General features: G+C 44.9%; 1 protein-coding gene across 1 annotated transcript in view; it reads right to left on the reverse strand.

The window, feature by feature from the left end:
* Positions 1–1079: 1079 nt before the first annotated feature.
* The window catches only part of LOC115309645 (carnitine O-acetyltransferase-like), a 44729-nt gene continuing 22203 nt past the window's right edge, over positions 1080–23605 (reverse strand). Inside the window, exons 3-6 of the mRNA XM_029967889.4 lie at positions 22765–22937; positions 21547–21647; positions 2849–2971; positions 1080–1206 (exon numbers count right to left, since the gene is read on the reverse strand). Coding sequence (XP_029823749.2) covers positions 1080–1206; positions 2849–2971; positions 21547–21647; positions 22765–22937 — 524 coding nt within the window. The remainder of the gene's footprint in view (positions 1207–2848; positions 2972–21546; positions 21648–22764; positions 22938–23605) is intronic.

Below are 23605 nucleotides of genomic sequence, written 5' to 3' on the forward strand. Positions count from 1 at the left end.
TGCACGAGCACGATTTTTTCTACATGTTTCCTCCATGTTAAAAATAGGTCTATCAATTTCGGGACGTCTTAAATAAGTTTAAGAGAACCAACCTTCCAGACAATACCCATTTAGGGCTAGCGAATAATTTTCCTATCCGATTGGCGCATTCAAATGCGTGGTCACGTGCCTGGTCGAACGAGCACCCGTATCAAAACGGGTATCGTTTCAGACGGGTACTCATATGCCATATTCATGTTTGGTCCACACGGATCGACAGGTTCGCCATCCATTTGATTCAGGCAGGTCTATGAGTTTCTCACCCGTTTGAATTTCAAATGGTTTTTCTGCAGACACTGTAAAACCCCCTTTTTTCGCGGCCACTATTTTTCACGAATCAGTCACAGGGGACATATTTGCGGCGATTACGCTTTGCCATTTCCAGACGCCTGCTTTCAAACTCTTAAAGACCGAAACTTTAGCTTGCTCCTAAAGTTCGCGAATTTTTCAATTCGCGAAATTCGCTAAAATTAAGGTTTCGCGAACACTAAGGACCAGAACATGAATAGCAGAATCCCAAACTTCGCGGGAAGAAATGACTACCTACTGTTTTATTCAATGTTAAGGCGGAACGCAGCCCACACTGAGGCTGTTTCTATTTTTCGCAGCGCCGTGTTCTCTTAAGTTATTAGTAGCGGGAAATATTCGGTTCCCAAGCCCGTTCTTTAGAAGTTAGGGAACCATATGCTTCCCTCCTTCAACACAATTACCGATAAACACGCATCATTACCTCGGAACACACCAAATTTTGAATAAAAAAAATGCACGCCGTCAATGCGTAACCCTCATTTCAGAGCAAAATGCAGTACGGGAATGAGGATGAATACGCGAGACCGTGGTAAAAGCTGGGAAACTTGGTCAAAGAAAAATGACAAGGGAAAAGGATGTTTCAACTGAGACGTTCTTTTTCCCTGTCTTTTTTCTTCTAAGGAGTTTCTTTGTTTTTATAATAGTCTCGGGTATTCTTCATCATAATGAACTTCCACCAGCTCGCCTGTGCACTCACTGTTTTTGCATTACGCGCGCAAGGCATCGTCTTCTTACCTGAAGGCCGCCAGTTGAACGGCCATCTGCGTGTAGCCGTCCGGACTCATGTTACAGGACTGGACGAACGTTTTTCCGTAGTCGGAAAATTGATAGAAGAGCCTTTCAGTCCCGCCGGCATATCTGTGGTGTTAACCGCCATTATTATGAAATACAGCATCCTAAATCGGTATTCTCAGCTCGTTACCCTTTTCATTATCTCTTTCTTTTAAAGTAGCATTTTCCGGGAACTGCTGATGAAGAACAGTATGGCTCTCATCTCTGACAAATGTAGACAGGTGAAATCAGGACGAGGCAACACACGAAACATAAAAATGAAATTTCACTACATAATTACAAAAAAAACTAGGTCTTTTCTTGACCTAGCCATATACATGGCTTGCACGTGACATCAGTCCACCATTTTTTCTGGAGAACAGAAGTGCATCGTTAAAGGGATACTGAACCGAAATTAGGATTTCGCAAAGTAAGGCTGCAGAAGTGTTGAACGGGACGCTACGAACTCCAAAACATCATTCGTACATCGATATCTCAAATGGATGGCCGTACTTTTGGAAAAGAAGGGCGCGATCAAGCGTGTTCTTTGACGTAACTGTCCTCCGGGAGAATTTGAGAATGAGGAGAAGCGGCCTCGCTTCTCTCCTCCTCGCTTCGGTTCACCAGCTTGACGGGACGTAGCGAGGAGGAGAGAGGGAATGGGAATCGTGACGTGCCTTGTCTCGTCGAACTCGTCGGCCGGGTTCAATCGCGCACTTTTTTTCCAAAAAGATACGGCGATCCATTAGATATATCGCCGTATGAGTGATAATTTTTTGTTTTGCAGCTTCGCGCCTATCCGCCGGCCTTGTTTAGCGAGCTCGAAATTTCGGTTCAGTATCCCTTTAATGCAGCGGAAGCTCGTGCCCCTCCTTCCTGGCCAAGGGACGTCAGTCACCGCTATGCATATCTACGACCTACTTCAAGACTCCTGTATGCACGGAATAAATTACGACACGTAGTACTCCAGTCGTATATAGTTATACCACAGGATGGCCAGTTTTTCGTACGTTGTAAAACAAACGAAATAAATTAGCGCCTCCATTTAGACAACTCATCCCTTCAGCAAATGTGCTGTTGGGTAGTGCGTTTTATTTTGGGGAATTTCAAGACGTAGCTCTCTTTCTGTTCGAAATGACACTAAAACACTTCCCTGGTGAATGGCAGACGTAATTTTCGACTATAAATTTACTATGAATATAATTTAAGGCGGCATCTCCTGAAAGCCGGACCTAGCAGACAACGAAGGGCGTCGTCTGTTCGCTTCTCTTATTGAGAAATATCGAAAAACGATTCATTTATTTGACTGTCAAGTTGATTAGTCTCATTTTTTTTTAGAAAACGAGAACCATTAGATAAAAAGTTCAAGCGGTAACATCCAAAATCCAGTTGCGCATTTCGTGAAGGTTAGAGCTTTCTATGTGCTGAAGCCGATGTTTAAATTTTGTTTTACAGCGCAACGAACATTGTCACCACTGTATACATGAATTTTGCGATCTTCAGAATCTTTGAAATATTAAAATTCATAGTACTGCGCCTATTGTGTTGTTGCGAGACCGAAATTGCAATACTTAAAAGGCAAATGCATATTTAAAATAGTCTTTGTTTTATTCGTCATATTTATTAAGTGTTCCTGCAGGATCTATGTCACTTCAAAACGTAGACCGTCTATAAATGCATTGCTTTCCGCATTCTGATATTGGATTAGTCTTGCAGCTTGTATACTGACCTTGCGTGGGACGATTCTGCTTTCTTTATGTCATGTAAGGTATCAGGCCCAAGAACAAATTCCAGCTTCTGAGGAGCATCTTCCACGCCGACTTGAGTTGCTTCGAAGCTCCCTGCATTCTGGCTGCAATATTCGGCATTTATGTTAACGACACAAGTTTTAGTACATGTGCAGATATAGACAACCAAGCAGCGAGCGCTTCGTCTACAGTGCCAACCATCATCTCTATATTTGTATATATAAATATTCATTGAAAATTAATTTGAAAAAAAATATCTGAAATCTCAGCTTATTCAGCTTTCCTATCGTACGTTTTCCCGAGACAACTGGTCAGAGCAATGGGACGATAACTCGTAGGTAGTGAAGAATCTTTCCCGGGTTTCAGTAAGGGAATTATATGCGCCCGTTTGCAGCACTGAGGAAAAACAGCAGCTCTCCACAAATGGTTAAAAAAAGTTAAGAGATCTCCTAGGGATATACGGGACAAGTGCCACAACATTGCAACTTTAATTCTGTCAGGTCCAGGGGCAGATTTCTTTTTTGTTGGAAGGGCCACTTCAAGTTCACACAATGTGAAAGGCTGGTTATATTCTAGAGCGTCTGATCCAGACATACCAATTGGCTGCTTTTCCGCCACAGCGATGAATTTCTGAAATTTGGCAGTGCAACTGGATGAACTAGAGACTTCTTGAAAATAATTTGCAAGACAATTTTCCTGGCCCTTTAATGTTGGTATAGCTGAGGGTAAAAGAGGTATCCAAAAAGAGAAATAATTGCCCCGAATTTTTCTCATTCAGTCCCACACATCTCTTGAAGCAACAAAACTGTTTACTTTGGAAACATATTTCATCCACGAACTCTTCTTGGCTTGCTCCTTGTCCAACGAGCCTTCGCTTTACTTTTTTTTTAATTCAATCTTGTTCCCAGTACTTGGGTATCGACAAAAAGTGCCCTAGCCCTTGTTCTGAGATCTACGTGTGGCAGTACACTCCTTGGTCCACCAAGGCTTGCTGCACTTCGGAAGATTCCTCGATTTTTGTGGAATAGAAATAGATCCTGCATTTATGATTCGGTCAGTAATGTGCAAGGTTGCATTCTCCGGCGTCATAGATAAAAATTCGGTAGAGTCAAGTACCGTTTCCATTGCAAAAAGAGCCCAGTCCGCGTGATCTAACTTCCACCTGGGGATGCTGGTTCGAAGAGAAGGGAGTGATGCAATACTTTCTAAAATCACAGGAAAATGGTCTCTTCCAAAGGGATTGTCTACAACCTTCCATGAAAAGCATGAAAGTAAGGATGATGATGAAAGAGACAAGTCTATAGAGGTGAAAGTATTATGAGATGCACTAATAAAAGTTGGATCACATCCATTTAAAAGGCAAAGGCCACATGATAACAAAAATCGTTCAATGACCCCACCGCGGGAGTTTCGGCGGGCACTGCCCCACATGGGGTGGAACGCATTAAAATCTCCTACAATTAAAAAAAAGTTTGGGGAAGCTGGCTAATGAGTCCTTGAAGGTCCTGTAGATGCAGTGAAATATTTGATGGTAGGTAGATTGAGACCAGTGTAATAAGACGGTCAAGAAGCACACGGACTGAAGCTACCTCGGCGAGGTCGTGAGAGGAACTGGAGCACAGGCTAGACCGCTCTGGACAACAACAGCTACTCCACCAGACGAGTTGCTAGATGATGCACGGTCCTTTCTGAAAACTTGATGGCGCCATAAAACTTTGGCATGCGTGTCCCTAATATGAGTCTCCTGCAGACATATGGCCACAGGTCGAAGCTCATCGAGAACAAAATTTATGTCATCAATATTAGAAAAAAGGCCGCGACAATTCCACTGCATGATACTATACATTGGCATCTAGAGAGGAAAAATGTATGTATAAGAAAAGAGATTTAAAAAGAGATTTTAAGGCTTAAAACCTATCTTAACACGTGGCGTGTTCTGTTTTTTAGGAGGGTATTTCTGCCTCCAAGTGGGCTCACTGGCGACAGAATGGGAGGACTCTGATCCTGAGAGGGGAGCATCCTCCTCGGACCTGGGCCCACCTTCGTCCATGTGCTCGTCTGTTGCCGCCGGCAGCTGACCCTTGGAGGTCGACTGCTTCCGCGGCTCCCCGGGCGTCCTCTGGGGAGCAGATGTGCGAGGGGGTAGGCCTCGGCCCTTAGGGGCCAAAGGGCCAGGTGAGAAGGGGGGTCATCCCCTGCCCTGAGGTGGATGCAGAAGAGGCAGCATCCACCTTACGGTTCGAACCCGACGACGAAGGAGACCTCGACGGGAGGCGCAGATTGTCCGTAGACGTCTGCGTTCCTGTCGAAACCATTGGCCGTACCGGTCCCCCGCGTGCGGCCTCGGCATAAGAGCCTTTGGATACAAAGGCGAAGCGCTTCTTTGCATCAGCGCATGAAATATTTTCGGTAACCTTCAAGGTGAGGATTTATTTTTCCTGTTTCCATAATGGGCAAGATCGGGAGTACGCTGGGTGCTTACCGCTACAGTTAGCACAGTGGGGCTCATTATCGCACACATCAGCGACGTGCTTCTGTCTAGAACACTTGGCACAAGTGTCGCTTCCTCGAGAGTTCCGTGACCCATGGCCAAACCGCTGGCACTTAAAACACCGCTGAGGGTTTGGCACATAGGGGCGGACGTGGCGCTGGAGATATCCTGCCTTCACAACTTCAGGAAGTGTAGTTGACTCAAACGTGAGGATGATGTGTTTGGTCTTGCGTTCAACACCATCGCGGCGAAGGGTAATACGCCGAGCAGCGATTACCCCCTGTGTAGAAAGGCCCTCAACTACTTCGGTTTCTGTACACTCGAGCAGGTCGTCTTCCGAGATCACCCCTTGAATTGTATTGAGTGTTCTATGAGGTGTGAGAGTGACTTTTTAATCAGTCACGCAGTTTAGTGCTAATAGTGAATCACTTTGTTGCTTACAGTGTATCTCCACTAGGAGATCACCAGATGCCATCTTTTTTGTGTTGTAGTTCTTCCCAATCACTGCTTCAAAAACTTTTATGATGAGAAAGGGGGACAACTTGCCAAGCGGTTTTCATCCTCAGAGTGCATGACAAGAAACTTGGGGAACTTTGAAAATGTGTAAGTTGGTTTTTCTATGCGTAGTGCTTCGGTGCGGACCCTTTTCGGGGCCCGATCAAAAGGTGTTTTTTTGCTTCAGAACCCATATGGGTGGGAGGGTTTTCGGAAACTGTGGTGCACCGCCCACCACCGAGCCCAACAAGGGAATAGGTAACGCTCCATAACAAGAAAGGCTTGGGTGAAGACGTTACTCTATTAGTGCTGCCCTATAACCAAGAGTGGTTCTGGAAAAGGTGTCTGTCGCCACCCAAAGTTAGCCCTTACCGCCAACGGAATTGAAAAGAAAAGAAGAAAAATGAGAAGAGTGAAAACGAGGAGAAGGAAAGGGTGAAAGTAGAGAGGGTATAGTAGAAGTGGCGACTAGACTGAATCATCCTGACCGGGCCTTACGAGGACTCCCGTCTACGAGAAGCAGAGACCGAAGTGGTGTATGGCCTCACCCGGGGGGCCCCGAAAGGTCCAAAACTACCCCGGGCTCGGCTCAAGCACCAGGATTCCCCTTTCCCCGGACACGGGGAAGCCACGCACAGCCATACGTGGGCGCGCGAACTCGCATGGCTCGGGGTCCGCGGTGACGAAACTCAACAAACACCTGCTTTCACAGGTGCCCCCTGCGGGGGATTCACTCGGGCAAACGAACCAGTAAACTGGGGAAAATCTAAATGACCCGAAATGTTTGTTTCCCTAGTTAAAAAGAAGAAACAAAAGCGTTGGGTTGTCGCCAGGCGAAAGGCTTTTCGAGACAATCTTCCGTCGAAATTCTGCGAGTGAAAACGCGCTTGGTTGTTTCAGTTGGCGCGTTCGCGGATGAGGCGCGGATGGCAGAAATCGGTAATGTGTTGGTCACGTGGTACACAATCGTCGGACGTATATCGCGATTTGGTTCGACATGTCAATCTGCCATTAGCGGAGGGAATGCCGTAGATGTGCTTCCGCTCGATAAGTACGCCAGCCCAACCTTTTGTGGCTTGATTGCGTTTGTTCATTTGTTTGCGCATTATAAATGCAGTCACAAGGTTTAAAGAAAAAAAAACGCGGTAAGTCATTTTTGACTTCCCGGGTGCTCTGTTGAAGCTTAGAGGGAACTTATGTTTAATTGTGAGTAAAGAACGTTAGATTATCGCGATGCTACAGAAGCGGGTGAACTTGTGTAGAGTCTTGAACGAGGTCACTTGATGTGGCAGAAAGAACCACTGCAGCGGTAGAATTGCAAAAAATGCTGGACATACTGCAGTTTGTGTGCATGTGCCCGTGTATTTTTTTTTTTTTTTTGAAGACAACCCGCATGCTGAAATCTGGAGAAGAACTTGCGGTCGATCTAGTTTGTGAACATCTAGAGGCTGAACGAGATATTTTGTTTGTGATATTAATTAACTACAATCTCTTTAGCTATTGCATTCTTTTTTTTTTCGTTTTTTCTCAAACTTAGTCAAAAGAGCGAAGCGCTGCGTTACCAATTTAGGAAAAAAGTCATTTCACTTTGTGAAGGTCGATGACCAGCGAGTCTGTATATCACGCGACAAAGACGTGACACAGAATTTTGAGCAAATGTACGAAGAGATTTGTTGTCTTGATCGGTGTTCTCCGTGACGAAAGGTACGCACACAAATGTCGAGGCCTATCGCCACTCCCAAGATCCGGAGGAAACTAGACACGCGCGGCGGGACCGCCACCCGGAGGAAGGATCGTAAACTAGGTACGCAAGCGCTTCGGATGACGACAAAGAGAGAGCGGTGAGCTTCCCGCCTCTTCCCGTTCCCTCATCCTCTCCTGCTGCCGCTAAATTTTTCTGCTAATTTTTGCGGGGAAATTTCTCCTTTGAACTCGGCGGGAAAATTTGGGTGACGTGACATAAAGCCGTGACGTCGTTTTCAACTCTAAATTTAGCGGGAAACTGAATCGCTGTTGAGGTAACGTGACGCCAATTTTCCCCGCTAAATTTAGCTGAAAAATATCCCCGTCAATTATAGCGGAAACATTTTCCCGCTAAATTTGTTTGGGAAATTTTTCCTCTAAATTTGGCGGGGAAGTATTTCAGATAGAAATTTTTTCCCGGTAAATTTAGCGGTGAAAATGATCTTTTTGTTGACGCACATGAAACTCCCATGGAACCGTAGTCATAAACAACTTCGATGTAAAACCGAGCAATGAACGGCACTCCTGGAATAAAATATTGTAGTGGTTCAGATTTGATTGTGCTAATTTTTAGTCGTTTTCTGTAGGTCCTTAGAAATAGTACTTAAAACCATCACACCCTATTCAATCGAAGTAGCCCCAAATACCTTTCACTTGCTTTATTGCACGATTCCTGACATGTGGCCTAAAGACTAGCACAGTATTTTCGAGTGTGCCGCTTTGGTGGCTCAGAGGCAAAGCGCTGGCCTACGTACCCCGAAGTGTCGGTTTCGAATTCCAGCCGAGGTGCCTCAATCTGAAGGACCCTTATTGCACAGAAGGTGCCTCGTAACCGAATGATCGTTCCCACGTCAAAAGGTTACCGGGTGGACGAAATTATTCATCAGTCCCCCGCCAGGGCGTGACCGTTGTTTGGTTTGGCACTCTAAAACCCTTGAAATTTGTTTTATTTTTCGAGTGTGAGAGAAGTTAATTACGCCCCCTCTTTAAAGTGTTAGAAAAGCACGCCTCATACTTCAGGTGCTTGATTATAACACCTTGTTCTTAGGCTGTGTGATCACTCCATCTTTTTTCGAAATGTGCTAAAAAAATACACCACCATCTTACGGTGTTTCGCCACACGTATAAGGGGTGATAGCTGCGAGAAAAGCCCAAAACATTATTGATGGCGTTGAAATGTTTAGGGTATATTTGTTTAGATAACGCAACAAATCTCTGTAGCTAATTAAACAGTACCAAACGTTCATCGACAGGGTGATCGTCCTGTTCGTGCGTCTCCGTTCTGTCACGCACTAAAACAATCATGCACTATAAAAACGCAGCACCCGCAACGAATCACACCGCATTAACTTTTTGTGATTGGATTAGCCAGTGATACTAAACACACGATGGCACCGTGACGATATAAATTTGCCGCTCTTTTGATGCCTGCGTCTGGTGGTGCCTCCAGTCGGAGATGATGTGACGTGGAGTACTTCGGTCAAGGCCATTGTAGCCCAGGCGCAGGAGCGGCTTCTTCGTTTTGGAGGGCTTAGGGGGGTTAAACGCGGTCCACGTAAGCGTCCTAATGCGACAAGGATTATACAAACGTAGATGTATTTTATCATGAAACTCGTTCGTGCGTAGCGTTACGAACGGAGAGTCCCTACCTCGCCCCTACTCTTCTGCTTCGTTTTTCTGAGAGCCTATAGACCAGTGTCCGCGCCAATTCCAGGGCGCCGCCATGATTATCTACGCTCCCGCCACCACGCGGAAAGAACTGGCAGGCAGGAGGGGGGCTGCGTAGGCGGCGTTGCTTTGGGGAGCTGGATGCAGCAGGCTGTCCGAATGCACCGACACATCGTGAAAGATGTCGTCACCAGAAGCCTCCGCGGCCCGTTCTTCAACAGATAAGATGTCGTGAACATTCGAGAACCCATCTCTATCAAGAAAACAAGGGAAAACCTTTCTTGTCTTCGATGTTCTCGTGTCTGCTGACCCTTGAGATCCGCGTTTCAGTCCGGGTTCATTGCGTAGTAAATATTTCGCTACCGCTTTCTTGTCGCTTTCAAATGCTTGATTGTTGGCTTCTTGTATACGACATTACATTCGTGGCACGTTTGAGACTGATTTTCGCGATCTACTTGGCCTTCTGCGGCAGCGCTGCTCTGCCGAGCCAAAATAAGTGGGACGCGTTCACTTGATCGAACGACGTTTTAGCGAATGAAAACAAGACCACGACGTTTCATCGAATGTCTAGCGAATGGCAGCATTCATATTAGCGAATGGGTCTAGTTACATAGACAGCTCGGATTAGCTTTCTTTTGTAATGTGCCGCCTTGTCTGCCGCCGCGAAGCGGTGTAAACGAAGGCTCTGAGTATGTTAACACGCGTCCCCCCGTCCCTCCCCCCCACACACACACGCTGCGAGCGTCTGGGTTCGAAACTATTAATTGCCAGTTTTAAAGGATAGTACTTACTTGAAGTGGGAGCTGGAATTCTACGAGGTATCATGAGACACTTACTATCGGGCAACGAAGCAGGGTGCCTGTGGGGGCGGAGTCTGGGAACGCTACTGATTAATATTGGGACAGGCGATCAGTTACGATGACAGACGAAACTTCGACTGGTTTGTTCAGAAGTTCGCGGTGATATTTTATTAGCTCTCGTTACAACACACCAAAGATCTTAGGCAGTGATATTCACATCACGCAGGCTCGTGCGTCGTAGTCAAATGAGCGCAGTCGACGACGAGGTGTAATGAGCTACTAAGCTTAACAAGACAAATGCCCGCGAGAAAGAGTTTTGCGGCATTCCAAAACACCGATCCAGCAGACGCACGTAGTACGTACTTTACTCCTGACTCCATGAACCCGACGGCGCAAGATCAAAACGATCAAAGAGCACCGCCGCCATCGCCACCCGGTTTTCTCTGCACTTTCCGCGACAACGGCAGTGCAACGAAGGGCACTCGCCTCGGCGTTAACAATCCGCGAAATAGATTAATCTCCCACTCTTGAAGCCATTCCAATTGATAAATGAAAATACCTCGGCGTTGTAGAGCATCTGACGACACAATGGTGCCGAGCGCCTGTTCGGCATCGTCGTTGCTCGTGAAGGCCTGCTTATTGGTAGTTGAGACGATGATTCCATATCTTTCGTGCCACTCGTGGAGCTTCCAATAACTTCGAAGGGCAGGGGAATCTTCTCACGAGGACGTTGAAGACATGCAACACCGGAGCCACCAAAACTATCGTACAAACCGTCGCCATGTTTGCTTTTTCTTCGTCACTCGCGGTCAAATCGTCGCGAGATGTTTTCTGGCTCGGCTAGATGGAAACCAACAGCGGCAAAGTAGCGTATGGACAAACGGCTCTCACATTACGGGCACTATACTAACATACCGCGGTAAACAGGACCGATGCCGGCGAAACGGCAGTCGACACATTAGCGAAGAAGCCTGCGGCGGGAAGCAGCCGACGAAGGCCGACGCAGCCCCCCCCCCCCCCCCCCCCCCTTCCCGTGAGCGTCTGGGTTCGAGATTATTGTTCGCTTTTGCTCCTTGCGGTCGAGGCTAAAAAGAGCATTCCGGACACTGGTCTATATAATAGGAAGTTTTAGAATAGGGCAATGGGAGAGCAGGGTTTCTTTTTTTTTTCTTCTTTTTTCTCAGTTTAAAATTACGTTTTGTGTTGATTTATGAATGTCAACTAATGTGGTGCTCAGAGACGTTGTTTATTTTCTTGTTTTTCTTTGTTTGTTTTTTTCCTATTCATTGTAATTATGCACGATTTTGTTTGGATATTGATATTTCCGAAGCTTCTGCAGAATCTACTGAGGCCGAGAACTCGTCAAGCCGCGTAGCGCGTTTTTTTTTTTCTTTTGTCGACCACTAGGTGTAATGAAAATTAACTGTTATTCTTATTATAAAGCTTTGCGTACACGAAGGATACCATCGCCGCCTCTGCGCATGCGCCAAACACTAGCCGCGTTTTGTGCGCTCTGCGTGCGCTATTATAGAGTACGCTCTTTTTTCAGAAATTGAATGCGTACGCAATGAGTCTTTGCGCTCCTTCGAGGACCATTCGTGATGCACGGCAAATTGGCTAAGGCCACGACACCCACAGTCACAAAATGGCGGCTCCCAGGACCGCGGCCGTTTTGGAAGCCGTCCTGACGGCGGCGTCGGCGGCATCCCCCCAACTGAAGATTTTAAGACACGCCGATATTGAATATCCACGGGAGGCGCACGTCACGACCGACTCGGAGGACCCAGTAAGGATGGCAGCGATCGCCGGCCGCTTGCTGCTTGAGACCCGCGAACAATTCCCGGCGAACGTACGTCGGGTATGTGAACGAAGGTCAGTACAGCATACCTCTCTTGCCGACCCGACGCAAGTGGACATGACCAGTCGGCCGCTCTTGTCGCATTCTCATAGTTAAACTTACCTAAAATGTTACTCTGGGACAAAACACTTATTTTTCCTAAATTACAAAACTTGGTGCGTGAAATGAAAATTGTAAGCGTAACTTGGTGGCGTTACAAGCGCGAGATGCTCGGGTTTTTACGTCGCAGTGGAAGAACGCTGATCTTAACCTCTATATCGTAGCATGCGCTAACGTAAGTGCCAAATTTAGCGCCAGCGTGCGTCACAACTGCGTAACTTGGTTTAACCCTTCCTAAAAATTAGCGGTTTGGCCATGATTTCATTGAATGGTGGTACGTCGCACTGCCAGTTTCAAAGCTAAAAACTAAGCGTGATATTCAATTCAATCGTATATTCCCACATCCCAATAAAACTGTGTCTTTCAGATAAATGCATTCTGAACAACCACAGAAATCTAGCCATCTTGTTGGTGCCGCGAACAGTGTATATATGGATGTAGTGACTGCCCACGGCGTACCACCAGGGCCCGTTTGCTCGAAGCTGGTTAACTAACCGCGGTTAACCGGATTTCCCTACGAGAGGGAATTTTGGGTCACGTGACCGGCAGAGTGAGGACGGCGGGGAAACATGGCGGTGCCCCGGTGAGTGAGCGCCGGTCGCTTTGGGACTAATACGTCGCAGCAGCTGCAGTAGCGGGCGAGTTAGTCAGCAATGAATGGTGCAGGAGGTTTTCGCGTTGACTTACCTCACTTAAAACGCAAAACATGACCAATGACCTCGCCGCATTTTTTAGATAGACTTTCGACTCTGGTCATTCCTAAGCCTAAATGAACGCGATAGTTGTCGGCACGGCAATTTCTTTGGATAGTGGATTGCCTTGACTCAATCGGCCGGGTACTGATAGCACACAAAAACAGAGAGCGTTCCCATAGGCCTTTTGCTGAATTTAAAAAGCACTGAGGTGCATGCTACGAGTGTAGTTACACACGCTGCACCTGCTAGCGTCTGCAGTAATAACTGTTCTGAAGCAAAACGCCTAAAACAAATTTTGCCGTGCACGCGCGTTCGTCAAAGATTTACTATAATTATTTACTTCAAATCTTTTATAAGTGGAAGGTCAGCACGCGCGGATCGTAGAATTACACTTCCAGCGTTCTTCTCGATGTTCGGGTAATCATTACCCGAACATCGAGAAGAACGCTGGAAGTGTTCTTCTTGATGTTCGGACCTATTAGTAAGTTACTAATAGGTCAATTTTTAGTGGAGCCGAGTTACAGGTTTTTCAATTTATGACGGTGTTATATTCAGTTCTTACATACTGGTCAACCACGCTGTCGGTGTACCGCCCGCCTTTCACTGCTCACTTCTTTCTCATCGTTTCTAGGACTCAACTTCGTCGTCCTCTCTCGAACTCGGAAGAAAATTTCAACGGGGTTTTCCTTCACTTCATACAGCCAAATATTTAGAAAATTTCCAAGCCAGGGTTAATTTAGTTTTACCTTGCCGAATATTTGTACCACGAGCAATAAAAATTGTTTCATAAGCTCAAATGTATGCCACGCTGCGTCGAGAAAACCAGGCAGCGCGCATTTTTTGGGTCCCCCCCTTTAGGGAACCTTTCCACGGAAGCCACGTATATTCGCTACAGCCAGTAGGTGACACCAGCTACCACCCCATAATAAAACACAGAGCCATCGCTCATCCAGCCCTCGTCAAACTTGGCTAGGTACTTGTAGGTACCTAGTAGGGAAGGGCTTAACCGCGGTTAAAGTTAACCGGCTTCGAGCAAACGGGCCCAGATAATGTTCTCTCCGTGGCTTGGTTGAAATCGACGCCGCCCGATGTCTCATCGATATGAGGCTAATGGCAGCCTTACGGGGGTCCGGTTTCTCATGCTTCTGTATGGGTGTAACGATAGCTTTTAATTGTTTTCTCAGTGAAGCCACGCCGTGTAAAACATGGCACTTGTGCAATACGTCCTCATTATATGCAGCTTCCTCATTGACTATATTTTCGTGCCTCAACAGCGATAAAAGCAGTTTTATGAACACTTTGAAGCGGGTATATCTCTGTCGCCGTGTTTATGCCAGCTTGCGTCGAGGTCAAAGCATGCGCGCCCAGCGAAAATCGGATGTGCAGAGCTGTCATTGCAGCGAGACACATGTTTGCTTCCTCAGTCTGGCCGGTCGCGACGCGGTTGGAGTAAGCTGGAATAAGCTCGCGCGCCCATAAGGCTACATCTGGTCCGTCCCGTTACAGCGTTCGCTGTGCTGCGTGTCCTCACGAGTGCTGTACACGTTCTGAAAAAAAGAAAAGGCAGATTGTTCCTCGTTCCTTCTGATTTTTGGAACGTGTTCCCGTTACAAGTTTCATATGTGAAAAATGAACTCCTTCCCGTTACAGTTACAAAAATGGAACGTAGAGTTACATATACGTTACATTTGCATGTTGCTGATTACCATGTTTCGCTATATCCACAAAAGTTTTTTTTTCTTTATCTATCTCATCTTTAACCCTATTCATGATTGTGGTGGGCGATCGAGACGATCCATTTCTTATGTTACCCTACATTGCACTGGCGTTTTGCAACAAGCTCACACGTTTCAATCAATCGAAGTCTCTTGTTGAACTTAACAAGAGTTGCTTCTCACTGTTGCTGTCCGCAAACGAGAGTGAAGAAGTGCGTGGGGCTTTTGGGAAGTCAGTTTTGAAACATATTAGTTCTTCTTCATAAAGTTCGGTTTCGTTTTTCAGTTTCAAGGTGGCGGACAAGGGGAGAAGGAATAAAGGTTTCTTTTTGTGCATTTTTTAAGTGACTAACATTCGGGATACAAGGGTATGTTCGATATCTGGTAAGCTGTTCTTTGCCGTAATTGTGGGTATCTTTGTGGAAGGTCAGTGATGGTTGTAGTCGGGCTTAGATTGCCGAGTAAATGAGAATCGTGGAAGCAAAGAAACTATCTGAGTTTTTCTTTTTGTACCGCAGTCTCGGACACTGAGAAAAGAATCGATGAACACTTGTTCTCCTGGACTTTACTGTTACCAAGCGAGGACCACACAAAATGAACCCTCATATAACTAACAAAAAAGTTAATGAGATCGTGCGCTACCTGAAAGATAATGTTTTTATGCTTTGAGAATTTCCCTTGAAAATAAAATAAAAATTATCCCACTGGACGAAAAAGAAGAACGGCGTTCGCTTCAGTAAAAATGTCAGGAGTTCCCGTTCCATTTCCACCGTTGCGAAAAGAAACGCCGGCGTTCCTTCGTTCTTGCTAAAAAGAACGCGTTCCAGGAACGCCGTTCCGTACAAAACTGGTGCTCACCTAAATACAAGGTGTTTTAACGAATGGTTGTAAAAATGCTTAAAACTTGCATGGCCCACAAAAAAAGTATTGTTTTCCAAAAAATATTTTAAGCCACCTTAAAGATATATTGAAAAAATATCAATTAGCTTAATATTTTATTAAAATTTCCTAAACAAAGTTTTTTCAATTTGTGATAGCAAACAATGGTTTCAATGAGAAACACCATAAAAAACACTAAATCAACTAATTTTAGGAAAATAGAAGGCAAGATCAGCATTGTACAGCGTTCCAAAGAAACGTTCAATATAGAAGCGTTTCTATATTTCGTTTCATTATCGCCGCGCATTCTAGTGCCTGCAGTCCTTCGTCCAGGTGGCGGAGTCGCGAAGCCACCGCATCGCCTCCCTGTAGAATGGAGGGAAGTATGAGGAAAAGGTGTTCAGCGTGTCTTCCAGCGGACAGAGAATAGAAAACAAAACTCGCGTCAAAATTGGCAGCTATGTCGTCTGTCTTTCCTTAGTCCTTGTCTCGTCGCGCTGTTTTAAACTAAGATGATCACCAATCAACTAGCCCTAAGATACCTTTCAGCAAGTCAAATGTGAACGGGTTATTTATTTTTTTTTTTGTAACACCGGAAGATGTTGTTGGTCGTTGTTTGATATCCTAATTAGTCGCTTCTGAGGTTTTCGATGAGGATTAGCAACTTTCTAATCGAGATAGTATGCTTATTTACATTATTTAAAACGTTGACTAGTAAATAATAGCTAATTATTTACTGATATCGTTTTTTTCTTAAAATTTGTAATATCGACAGAGGCTGGCAGTTTGATTCAAGAGTTTTATTTCTCTCTCTACCTCAGCAGGTGGAGAAAACTAAGAGACCAGAAAGTCGTATTAAATAGTTTAATACAATCTATTCCGCTCATTCACAGTAAACAACGCGCCTACAGCGCAAACTCCTTCCCAAGCGGCGGGGAGAGCCGGTGTCGAGGAAACGCACACGGATCAGTTTGTTCATACTGTCGCGTAGCGCCGTGGGGGACGCCTGCCGCCGACGCACCGCTACACCGAGTCCGCAAAGACATCAGAAACAGATGCTTCCGCTGTCTTGAGGGGTTTTCACTACAGTAGATGGCGGCATCTTCCTTGCGATTTCAAAAGAAAAACACCGATGGCGTGCGCGTTCAGCCATTCCAACTACACAAAAGCTATCGGGGCCAAAGCAATTGAATTTTTGTGCATTTAAATGTCTCGCTTATAAAACGTTTCAGGTTAAGTTTAGACGCAGCCTAGGCTACGAGCGAATTGGACCAATCAAGCAGTATGAAAAGCGCACGTCAGTGGACCTTCTTTGTTTCTGATTGGTGTTAGCGATGTTAGAACACGCACATATAAAAAGCGAACACCAGGATGGTGCGCTTTGGAAGTTGTCTGACTGGTTCATTCAGCTCGTAACGTCGATTGCCTGTGGGCCTAAAATAAAACGAAGTTTTTGCAAAGTATTTGCAATGCGATTACATTATTAAGCGGAGGCTACAGTCTCAGAAGAAGAATTATAACGGCGAATTCGTTGGGTCAATCACCCGCGAGACAGAGCCGGCGGCACACCACGTGACCTTTGGTACCCAAACATGAAACGCCGGACGGTGGCAGTTTGCTTTGACGCCTTCCCGCAAGACACCGCACAGTCTTTCGCCGCCGTCCCGTCACCCACGTTCTCGGATCCTCCATTTTCCCCGTGGTATTGTCCGAACGGCTTGGATTAACTCGAGTATTGGCTGCTTAAAGGGGCCCTGCAATCATATTTAAGTGTTTACCTTTTTTGCGGTTTCCACGTCTCTTGAAGTTCGGGCAAGCCAGCGGGCACGGAGAGAGTAACTAAATATCAGTGCGTCATATTTTAACCGGACGACGCGGAAACCTCCTCCACCGACGAGGGCGACCCGCGGTGCCGAAAGCGCGCAAAATGTGACGTCTTTGGTCCTTGGCTTCCCTTAGCAAAAAGAGGCCGTACTTCAAACGAAGTTGAAATATATTTAGTACGAATATTCATTTTGTATTTATTCTGTATTATTTTGGCCGCACTCGAAATACGCGCGTAATGTATTCAAAATACATTATAAATATGAATCAAAAATATTTTAGATATACCAAAAATATTATTCCTTCACACTCAAGATGCCATTTGTGGATTAAAAACCGGTTGCACTATTTTTTTTTTTTTTTTGATTTTGTCAGCAAATGATGTCCCTGTGGTATATGAAGGCACTACTAAATACATCTCACAAAGCCACATTAGAAACGAACACAAACACAAACACCATGACGCACTGAAGAGCTCATTCACAGTCCCGTTGACTGCTCTAGAGCCATATATAGCCTACATATTAAAGGTAATAATTTTTTCGGTGACCACCTCTGCGCTTATTAAGGTTACAAGTATTCGATCTTCTCCTCGGGAGTCTGTCAAGGGGGAAACAGTGTTTTGAAGTTCGTGGACGATATCTCTTACTAAAAGGCATTGGTACAACTAATAACAATTCGGCACAGTCCCTAAAACAATATCCACACAAACGGCTCATAAAATACATGTTATTGCTTCTCTGCGTAGCACCACTCAGGGCGAAGCGAATCAAGGCAGTTTCTTCACTTTAAAATACTGTAAACGACTTTATTCTCGTGAGGACCTAATTCTCGCAAAGTTGGCTAATCGCCTACAATTCCGAAAAATAGGTCCCATGAACAATTGCGGCAAAATGTAAAAACATTAAAATCTATATTGCGATCCCAGCGCGTCGCGAAAATTATAATTTGCGAATTATTCCAAAACTCCAACTTTGACCTAAATCGCGAAATATTGAGCCCGCGAAAAATAAATATTTTACAGTAGTTGTTTTGCCTTTCCTTTTTAGTAGTTGACTATTTAATGTGGTAGTTAATGTCACTGTATTAAAGTCACTATTCACATCACGTACAATGGTGAGTATACATGTTCAGTGAACTAACATTGTGCTAACAAAACCACGCCAAACGTATCTGTTCACAGCACCTGCTGAAGCTTTCCAGCATCAGCAAATGTTGTGGTTGTAGCCGAACCCCGTTTGTGATTGGTGTGCAAGGAACTGATCAGGTGTGTTCTTGATAGAAAAAAGGAAACAATAACATAAACTGGGCTGATTTATCAGTGCGATGCTGCGCAATTCGATTGCCAAAATAATCAAATGTATTTAGGCGCTTCAGTGTACTCCATATCTGCTTGAAGTGAACTTCAGAAGGGGAGCTTTTAAATATTTTGGTAGTTTAAGTCAAACTACCAAAGTATTGCAGTCAAAAGGTACTTAGAGTATAACACAACAGTATTTACGATTTTCAGGTATTTTAAGAGTATTCTGCACGTATTCTTGATTGCTCCATTTTTTTAGGGTTGGAGTATATTTTGCATGAATTAAATAAATATTTCAAGAAATATATGTGAAAGGTATTTTGTACCTATTAATTTAGTATTTACATATTTCAAAACGCATGAAGGGAACTTTAAATGTAGTTTAAGTAAAGGTATTTTAAAATGATTTTTAGAAGTATATTTTAGTACTAAGTAACAAAAAAAGAAGTTTATATTTTCGGTATATTTTTCGTGTACTTACAATTATGAATTGTATTTCAAATACACTCAAAGTAGAATCTGGTATATTTCAAACGTATTAGTTTTCGCTAAGGGTTACTACTGGTCAGAGCCGCTAAAAGCTTCTTTTTAGTCGAAATACAAAATATAAGTGTCGCGAACCGTTTCAATTACTTATAAAAGTAGTTTTTGTTCACTATTTTAGATGAAAAAAGAAACAAATGCAGTTTATAAAGTACGGAAACAAGAAATGACCCGTCGACATACCCGCCACCAAGCGGTGGAAATGGCGGCGCATACTAGAAAGAAGTAGTGGGATCAGGCGCCGACACGGAAAGGTCCCGGATGTACGCGGCAGCGCTGCGGTCGTATGGGCAGGAGGATCCAACCGGCTCCGAGCCTTCCGAAGGCCGTCGGCGAGATGCTTTGTCTTGCGGTTTGGCCGTTTCGCGGTATGGCAACGCGAAGTGGCTCCCACTCTGAACTGATCTTTACCCCGTGTTTGCTGTCGTTTGTGGCCAATGAAGTGTCATGCCGAATTAGTGTTTAATCACGCAGCAAAGGCAATGAGAGCCGCTCTGGCTGCCCGCTGCATACAGCCTGTCCAGAACACGCTTTAGTGGCGCCCTCTCGCGCCGTCGACACGGAATGCGGCAGCTGTGAGCGCTCGCGATGAGCTCACTACCCCCCTCTAGTTCGCGGCCGCTCGAGCAACCAAGGACGTCATGAGGGAGGTTATTTTTTGCTTGTTTTTGTAATTTTGATTTGCCTATAACTTTTAAAATAAAGCGAATTTCAAGAAAATAAAAGTTACACTAAGTTACTACGTTCAGTGCGCTCAGGTTTAGTGCAAATTAAAAATTTGTAAAAAAGTGCTTGCAGGGCGCCTTTAAAGGGAGACACTGCCTAGAAAAAAAAATTTCTGCAAAAAAAGTTGATTTTGAAAAATGACATCTTTACATCCACCAACATCTAGAGAGAATTCCCAAAAAGTTTCATTAATTTTCACTGTATAGTTAATTTTTTATAAATTATTTTCTGTCCCCCAAAGCTATAAAAAAGGTAGGGTTTGGAGCACCTTGAACACATTTTTCTCCGTTCCACTTTTTGGTATAGATTCCATTTTAGTCAATCTATCGTTTGATAATGGCAAAACAGGAAAAGCTCATTCTCCCCTTTTCCTGACTGAAATTTAATAAGGAGTGCGGCTATGGAACTTTTTTGTCACTTTACGTATGTCTTTTGTAAAAAATGTTGATATTTTGTCGAAGGCACGGAAGACCAAAAAGTTTACCAATTTTGCAGAAGAAAAAATTTATAAAAATGAATTACTTTTTAGAAAAAACGTTCCATAGCCGCACCCTCTAGGCATTCGGCTACATATCTAGCAAATAAAAATCTTGAATATCGCAATAGTTTTCTGACGATAGATTAACTAAACAATGTAGGCGCGTTACTGATAGAAGCTACTCTTATTTCCTTCTCATTTAACCGACAGACCTGAAATTTTGTTATACACCCTCTAGCATGACCACCAGCCTACATTGTAAATTTCATTAATTTTAAGACAATGGTTCAAAAGTTGACCCCCCTAGGGGGTGTGCCCCCTTAAGTGACCTTAGATCAGTGTAGTTCTTTCGCTCCTCTTATCTGACTGATCTCATCTCTCATTTAGAGGGTGACAACACAGTTTGGCGCCCGCTCGCCCGGCCGTTTGGAGCTCGGGAGTAAAAACCTCCGGAAGGTTGCAGGTGCTTGCCAGACAACTTCCACCGGCAAGGTGTGCGCCTGCCGAAAGCTTACCACGCAAAAACTACTGCCGTTTTCTTTTTTTTTTTGGCAAAAGTAAGTTGCCGACGATTTACCATTCGAATTTGACGTCAAACGACTATATTTCAGCAGTGTCATTGGTTTAATCTTTTTGGCGGTTTTCGTATCAGTTTCGAGATTCAATAGTTGAACCCAATATATACTTTTACAATCACATATTTCCTTTCATCTGAAATTCAAGTGCAGTGGAAAGTGAGAAGACACAAACGCAAGCACAAACCTCCTAACCAAAAATGCAGGGTCACGGCGCCTGCCATGCGCTTGGTTGGCTCAGCCGGTGACAGCATGCTCATCGAAATACGGCGAGCGTCGTGATGATGCGCTTTGGTCTCTCATTGATTGATTGACTCCACCGAATCGGAGAGGTGATTGAGGTCGGACTTGGTGCGAAAAGGAGTGTGTGCCTGGAAACATCCGTTTCCAAATATTCTGATACTCTCGGTGAATATGCGCAGTTATTCCATGGGCTGGAGGCTCAAACTAATTATTAAATAGTTTCTTTCTGGAACAATAATTTACGAATAGGCGTAATCATAACGGCAAATAATTGAATGCGGAGAGCAAGTCGGTCCGCTTCTTGTGCAGATGTAGCGGTGACGTCAAAACGACGCCAATAGCTGGTTGGCTTGGAATGAAAAGGTAGGGGGCATACCTCGATGATAGATGCCTTCAGGTCTACCAACTATTTTTTTTTTTTTAATTCAGCCAATAAGTGCTCCGCGTTCCGACATTATCGCAACGCCTGCGTAAGAAGCAGATGAACTTTCGCTTCCCATAAGAATCTTTAAAGAAATACTCGACTTTGCGCTGAATTTAAACTCACGCGTAATGATAGCAGTGATTCGTGACTCCAGCCATCGCAGTGCCGTCGAAGGCTGTGTGATCGTAGAGAAGTGCAGACCCTCCGTCTTCCCCGACAATCACCTGGATCGAGAAACGAATAAAATAACTCTCTGAGCATTCTTTTACGGATCATGGTGTCGCTATGCGCCGTGATTTGCTTTGACAATTAGGAATGTGGATACAAAACTAGACGTAATGAGAAGGTATATTTCCGCGTTCACCTGAAGCTTAAAGTCTCAGCAGGACAGAAGAAGGGTGCAGTTATAAGGCATGGCCCTGGCCGTGTTTTCATTTTTTTTAAGATGTCTGCTATATTAGTCACCGACAGTGTGTGAGCGACAAGGCGAGGCTTAACGCCCAGCCTACAGGACGCCATCATTGACTTCCGCCGTGCTTTGACGTACCGCGATCCCGGTGTGCACGAGGTGCCGAAGCGAAGCGTTGCCGAAGGTAGCAGGCCCCCTTTGGACGCTAGACAACTGAAGATCCTTCCCGCCGTTTTTATCTCGTCAGGGACTACATTAAGTGCGAAGGTTTCGTAGCTAATGTGCAGGAAATTTAGGAAGGTCGACTAGGAAATGTATATTTTTACTATGATAGAGCGATTTATGTATGCACTTGAACATTACATCTCTAGATTTCTTCCCTAATATATACATACTGCTCTATTGTTAACTGATAGTCCGTGATGCAGTCCGAAACACTGTTTTCTCTATTGCTTATTGAGACATGTAAAAATGCGCGGTTCTTGGCTTGGCATTTGTCCACAACGGCCCTTATATTTTGGCAAAGGGCTCAACAATAAACAAAAAAATAATCAGTGGCCAAGGCGCAAAAAACGCGCTTAAGGAAAACAGTTTCGTTGATTAACGGGTGTCAAACGAAAAAGGGCTCATGTCGGTACTATGGAGGACACAGCTGGTTTTAACATTGGAAAGTTCTTCGGCGACAGCCGCTTTCCTCTTACAGACTGCGAAAGGGTGGCGTGGTCGCCAGCTGGAGGGCCGAGGCCACCCCATGCACTGCGCACTCGCACCTCCGCGCATGCGCGGTGCTCGAAATACTCAACGGGCAGCGGTCGCGTGCTATAACTTATTATGTGGAGGATGGTGCTTCGCGCCTATGAATGTTCCCATGCATTCCAGCGCAGTAGCGGCCTATGCTAGACGGCATGTATTCAACCCGTCTTGGTGCTTACCTGAACCGGCTTATCCCACCATCGGTTGGCTGCATATTCAGCGTTCGGACCGCCCTTGTATACCTGCCGGGGCCAGGCCACCTCGTAGGGATCCACGTCTTCCAACCCGCCGTCGAGGCACACCACGAGGGCAGCCTTCTTGATCGCTTCCAGAGACGCCGCGTTCTCAGAATCTGCGTCACAATGATTGGAAACCGTTCTTTAATGTATGTACTGGATTCCGCTTTACGATTTTCCGTTTTTTTTTTCCCGAATGAGAGTCATTGCGTTATTTTTCAGGCACAATTTTCCAAGTCGCGAGGTGCGCTGCACTCTGATTACTGGCGCTGTGTTTCCGTGGACAGGTTTCTTTTCTTTATAGTTAGACTTGTCATACGTCCAACTAAAGCGGACGCCATACAAAAGAGCCCTTATACTTCGCTTCAAATTAAAAAAAAACACAGAAAAAAGACACATTTTTAACGGCCTAGAAAAATCATAAATACAACAAAATACATTTTTCGCAACCAGTTTGTTGCTTACTTAAAACCAAAAGAAAAAAACGCAGAGGAAAATCACAGGACAACCAAGTTCTTCCATTTAGCTACAATTTTTAGGGACCGGAAAATTGCTCCCTAAACAAGATCCCAACTAAGATATCGTGATAAGGGGGGAGGCGAATTGGGTGATCGAAAGCGGAAGGAAGAAACCGCGAGGCACGGGCAGAACTACAGTGATGGTTTGGTTTTGGTGTGGTGCCTGGCGGTTTTGTTGTTCCCCTTTTCATTCTCTTATCACTTTATCTTAGTTGGGATCTCGTTCAGTGTGCAATTTTCCTACATAAAATAGATTACGAGACGAA

Source organism: Ixodes scapularis, unplaced genomic scaffold (genome assembly GCF_016920785.2).
Source record: "Ixodes scapularis isolate PalLabHiFi unplaced genomic scaffold, ASM1692078v2 PGA_scaffold4__175_contigs__length_147842914, whole genome shotgun sequence".
Classification (NCBI taxonomy): domain Eukaryota; kingdom Metazoa; phylum Arthropoda; class Arachnida; order Ixodida; family Ixodidae; genus Ixodes; species Ixodes scapularis.